Here is a 5,356-nt window from a genome sequence, read left to right as displayed (position 1 = left end):
ACAAGGGCTTTCTTTCATGGTTCACCACAACGCCTTTATTTTCATGGTTCGCCACAACGACTTTTATTTTCTAATGTGTTTATGACATGGATTCGCCTAAACTCATATTACATGAGATTTGCCCATCATCGTCCTAGAACACGCAAAGAAACCTTGTTAGGCAATAATTGTCCTTTAGTTTCTTTCGAAAAATGCCATGGCCATGGAGTTTCACTTTCAGAGATCGTGTTTAAAGTCTTGACAGACTTTTTTAGACTCCACTACGGTGAACAAATGTATACGCCCTTAACTGACTCTTCATGTATTGACACAATTTAAGACTCCACAGTTTGATCTATAACAACACCCGACTAAGTCACATCTCATCACATACATTCCATTTATGCTCATACAATCATACTTCATCATTAGAATACTTATCACATGTTTAACTTGTTAGATTTCATACAGACTACACATGTAAGACCTAGCAAACATTCATACAATAGTATAACCTTCATATTATACTTTTCTAATGTCGGTTTCATAGTTCATTTAATTTTTATAGAAGTATCTAGCATACACAGTATACACGCAGGAGTCAGTTTAGGGACTCACCTGACATTCATAAATAGTAGCTTGAACTCTAGATCCAATAAGAAACTGCAACTACCACTGCTTAAGAAACAAAATAGCACCATTAAAACTCATTCTTAGCCTTTTTTTCCATAAACCAAACACAGATAGTTCCTCATATAAAGCCTTACTTCCTCATCTTACTGTCTATACCCTTACAGTCTTGATCTTTCATATCATAACATGTAAAGCCATAAAACTTACCTTGACATAGAGTAACTACTGACAAAGATCTATAGCTCTAAGTTTAGGGAGAAAGAAACATTGTAAGTTCTTTAAGATTTAGATAACAATACTTTTTGAGGAAGGAAGAAGAGAAAACTTTCTTTTCCAACCTAAGTATCTATATAAATAACCTAAGCCCTTATTGGAACCTGACAAGTGTCTTAAATATTCAAGACTGCCTTAATAAAATGGTTCACACCTGTAAATGGAAATTCAATATTTTATATTTCTAGTCTAACCCTTCGTTCCATCTTGACTACCTCTTTAGTACGTAACTAACTTGATAACCCAATAAACTGGGCGAACAATACCTTTGGTGATAACCCAATTCACCCAAAAATTCTCGTTATTTTACTAATAACTTCTTCTTTACAACTCATACATTCATTATAATGTCAACTATGTGCCCAACCTATACGAAAAAAAGCATTAATTGGGCGGATAACACTACGCTACTTAGATTACTTTCGGTTTACTCATCAAATCTAGGACTCGCCAAAATAGGGTGTTACAAAACCTTGTTGCTAGACTTGTCTATCAACAACATTCCTATTACATCCATCTCCTTCGTAGTTGCATATAGGGGTGAGCATTCAATTTGAATCGAGTCTAGTTGAATCAAAAGAAAAAATTTTGAGTTAGTTAAGTTGAAGAGTCCAATTTTATCATCCTAACTCAATTTGATATATTTTTTTCAAATCGAGTTGAGTGAAATGAATTTTGAGTCGAGTCGAATAAATTTATTCAAGTTAAATTTTAAAAAATAAGTCGACCATATAGGAATCTTGTTCACTATATGACTAATTTCCAAGTTAAAGAACATAACCATCATATATATTTGAAAACGATTTTAAAACAAAATAAGAGAAAAAAAGATAATTAGTATGATTAACTTGATTTGATATATTACTTGTACCTTAAATTTTTCATCTTGGAATTTTTAAAATTTTTTAGAGGGACCAAATTGTACATTTTTAAAATTGTTAGAGACCCAATGTAGTATTTAAATCAAACTATTATTCAAGTTATTTGAATTGTAAAATTTCACTCTACTCAAACTCAAAGAACCAAATAACTCGAATACTTGATTTGGTTAACTCAAAATTTGAAAAAACAATCAATTTTTAATCGAATTAAGTTTTGTTCACCCTAATTGCATGTACTAGAGGGATATGATTGAGAAGTCGCTTCAACCATTTGTATTTCACTCATTTCCATCTAATTCTTTCTCCTCCATAGACAACACGACACATAACAATCGATAACACTGTGACTTTATATCAATGTTACTATCTCTAATTACCATTTTCTCATCGATTAGAAGGCTTGTTATTAAAGTGACTTATTCTAGTGTTATAGCCACTTCCCCCTATGCGAAATGGAATTTAGGTATTTCTCGCTTCCATCTTTCCAACAAGGGGACAAGCAACTTCATTATCATTTCAAATATTATTCTTGTATATACCGCAAAATACGAGCAACCTTCAAGCGGCTTTGGATATGTCCATTTAACTTTGAAAAGCTTACATCATGTCGTGCACAAACAACTTGATCTCTTTATTGTTCAAAATATCACAAAAACAATATTTAATTTGTAAAATATTAAAAACATCTTCATAATAACAAATTAAAAATTGAGTAGAATTTTTATCATATTGATGACATGGTAAGCTACATGTTTTTCTTAAAACCTTGAAGCGACCATTTTTTTCCTGAAAAAGAAGTAAAATATTTTTTTTATATAAAATTAGAAGAGAATGAAATGGAGTATTTATAGGAAAGGATTTCACTATCTTTGAGTATCAAATTCTTTATATTAAATGAGCTTGTTGGACCAATTGAAAAATAAACATCTTTATTAAAATTGATTAGCTTGAACTCGACATCTATGAGTATGGAAACCTACACTATATTTTAGTATAGGGTTAATATATAGTTTGCCCCTGAACTTGTCTAAAAATACTTAGCTAGCACCTGAACTTTTTTTTTGTATCTAACTGATACCTGAACTTGTATTCCGTCACTAAGGTTGGTACTTCTGCACCAACATCATTAGTTCCTGTTGCTGTGACACTGATAATCAATTTGTTGTGATAACCTCTTAATATGCCATGTAGTAGATATAAATTTAAAAAATTTAAAATATATAAATTAATAGAAATATATAATTTTCTTCACATCAAGAATGAACCAAGACAAAAAAATTATACTCTCTTTTAAATTTATTTATTTTAAAGATTTATGCTCAAATCACATGGTATGCCACATGTCACCATCAAATTAATTATAATGTCACGTAAGCATAAATTAACAATATGAATAAAAATAAAAAATTCAAATTCAAATACTAACTAAATAAAAATATAAGAACCAATTAAATGTTTTTAAACAAATTCAGGCGAAAAACAACACTTTGCTCTTAAATAGACTAAATAATGATTTAAGCATAGAATAAATTCGGTGTCCCTCCAATAAATACATTCTATAAATTAATTAGAAATTCTACTAGGAAGTTTTAAAATTGGTATCAACAATTACTTGATATAAACATGAAACTTTGAATTGGATGTAAAACAACCCGTTACCTCTCCCAATTATATATAAATAAAAATAAAAATAAAAAATAGACCGCCTTATAATTTGTTTGGGTGTGAAAAACCATTATTTATTGAAGCTCCTCAATCCCTCTGCCCTTGCTTCTCTCACCCCCCACTATCACATTAAAATATCATCCAATATTGTCTCTTTTACAACTTCCAAAACGTCTCCTTCCCCTTTTGCTCTCTCCCAAAATCTTCTCTTCTCTCTTTTGTCTCTTTCTCCGCCAAAAAAAAAATATCGCCTTTAACCCCAACTTTCACTTCCACACACCTTAAACCGACAAAAATGCCTGCTGGTTCCGGCGACAGGCGTCCGGTTCGAGCCCCCGGCACCATGGGATCGCACCCAGCGGCCAAATTGACCGAGCCACTGCCATGCCCGAGGTGTGACTCAACCAGCACTAAGTTCTGCTACTACAACAACTACAACCTCTCTCAGCCTCGCTATTTCTGCAAGTCATGCCGCCGTTACTGGACCCAAGGTGGAACTCTCCGTAACGTTCCTGTTGGTGGTGGGACCCGCAAGTCTTCCAAGCGCTCTCGAAGCTCATCATCCCTGCTATCTCCCTCTGTTGCAACTTCGTCTTCCTCGAGCGTTACGCATGAAGCCGAGTCTGTGCATATGGCTGTTAACCCTGTTTCGGCTATGCCTGCAACTGGAGTTAAACCTGAAGTGGGTTTGGCTGACGTGAATTTGAATGACACTGTGGATCTTCCTGTGAGTGGAGGCTTCACTTCATTCTTGAACTCTCAGGCAGAAGGATACCTAACACTTGGTGGATACGGGCTTGGAACTGGTTCAGGATTTGATGGAGTTTGGGGATATCCTGGAAACGGATATCTGGGTGTGTATAATGGTGGGGATGGTGATGAACCTGCTGAGGCTGTACCTGGAGCTACCGGCTGTAATACATGGCAAGCAACAGGCAATGTTGAAGGCGGCGGAGGGTTAGTCGATGGAGATTGCTTTGGTTGGCCTGGCCTTGCCATTTCTGCACCAGGGAAAGGTTTGAAGTGAAATGAATTTTGCCATTTTCGAGAGTTTGTTGGTTACTGATTAGTGGTGTTGTCGTTTTTATTGTGAAGTTTTAGTTGTCTTTTTCTTTTGGGTTCAGTTCATTTCCTTTGGTGGGTATAGAGAGAAGTGATTAATAGTACAATAGAAGGTCACCTTTCATGTTCTTTAAGAGTTTCGTTTTTTTATTTCAATGACTGTAAATCTCTGGTGTCTCTTGATGAAAAAACTATTTTGCAGTGGGAAAGAAATGAATGAAAAACGACAGTTTATTATAGCAACGAATTTTCTTTGGTCTTGATGCATATAATCCCAATAATGCCATTGAATACTCTGCAGCAGGACACTCTCGAGTGATGCGTATGTCTGCAGGTTTCAGTTACCAACTATTCAACCACTACTTAATCATTCCAAGAGGGATATTTTGTTAGAAATCTAACAAGTTTTGACCCATGTTTCGTCCTGATGTGGTAAGATTAATCAAACAGTGGACCTGGATTGCCATGGAATTTAATATGATACCTACAGAGAAAAAAAGGGAAATTTCACCTCTGGTCTATGGATTGAAAAGAAATTGTCGCCTCTGAGTGACATTCCACCAACTAATGGACCACATTATAGGACCATCTTTTTCTTATTAATGGAAAAAAGCAACTGCTTTCATGTCCCTACAATGGGTTATTCTATGTTTTAAAGTTCGAACAGTGTCTTTTTCAAACAAAATATACCTTTTATCAAACATAAGTAATTTTTAATGGAGCCATATACTTGTACTGCAAATATTACCACAATACATTCCCTGTCGTAAGCTGTAAACCGACTCGATATTTAAGACATAAGAAAGCAATATGGTTTGCATGTGAGAACAAATAGGATGGCCTCTGACGAGCACGGTTGTTTT

General features: G+C 34.5%; 1 protein-coding gene across 1 annotated transcript; it reads left to right on the top strand.

Moving 5' to 3' along the window:
* Positions 1-3,496: 3,496 nt before the first annotated feature.
* On the top strand, positions 3,497-4,736 carry LOC105797353 (dof zinc finger protein DOF1.6). The gene has a single exon (XM_012627336.2). The coding sequence runs from the start codon at positions 3,727-3,729 to the stop codon at positions 4,456-4,458; it is 732 nt and encodes a 243-aa protein (XP_012482790.1). The 5' UTR covers positions 3,497-3,726; the 3' UTR covers positions 4,459-4,736.
* The last annotated feature ends 620 nt before the right edge of the window (positions 4,737-5,356 follow it).

This window comes from Gossypium raimondii, chromosome 3 (assembly GCF_025698545.1).
Source record: "Gossypium raimondii isolate GPD5lz chromosome 3, ASM2569854v1, whole genome shotgun sequence".
Taxonomy (NCBI): Eukaryota; Viridiplantae; Streptophyta; class Magnoliopsida; order Malvales; family Malvaceae; genus Gossypium; species Gossypium raimondii.
This window is presented reverse-complemented; position numbering and strand designations above follow the sequence as displayed.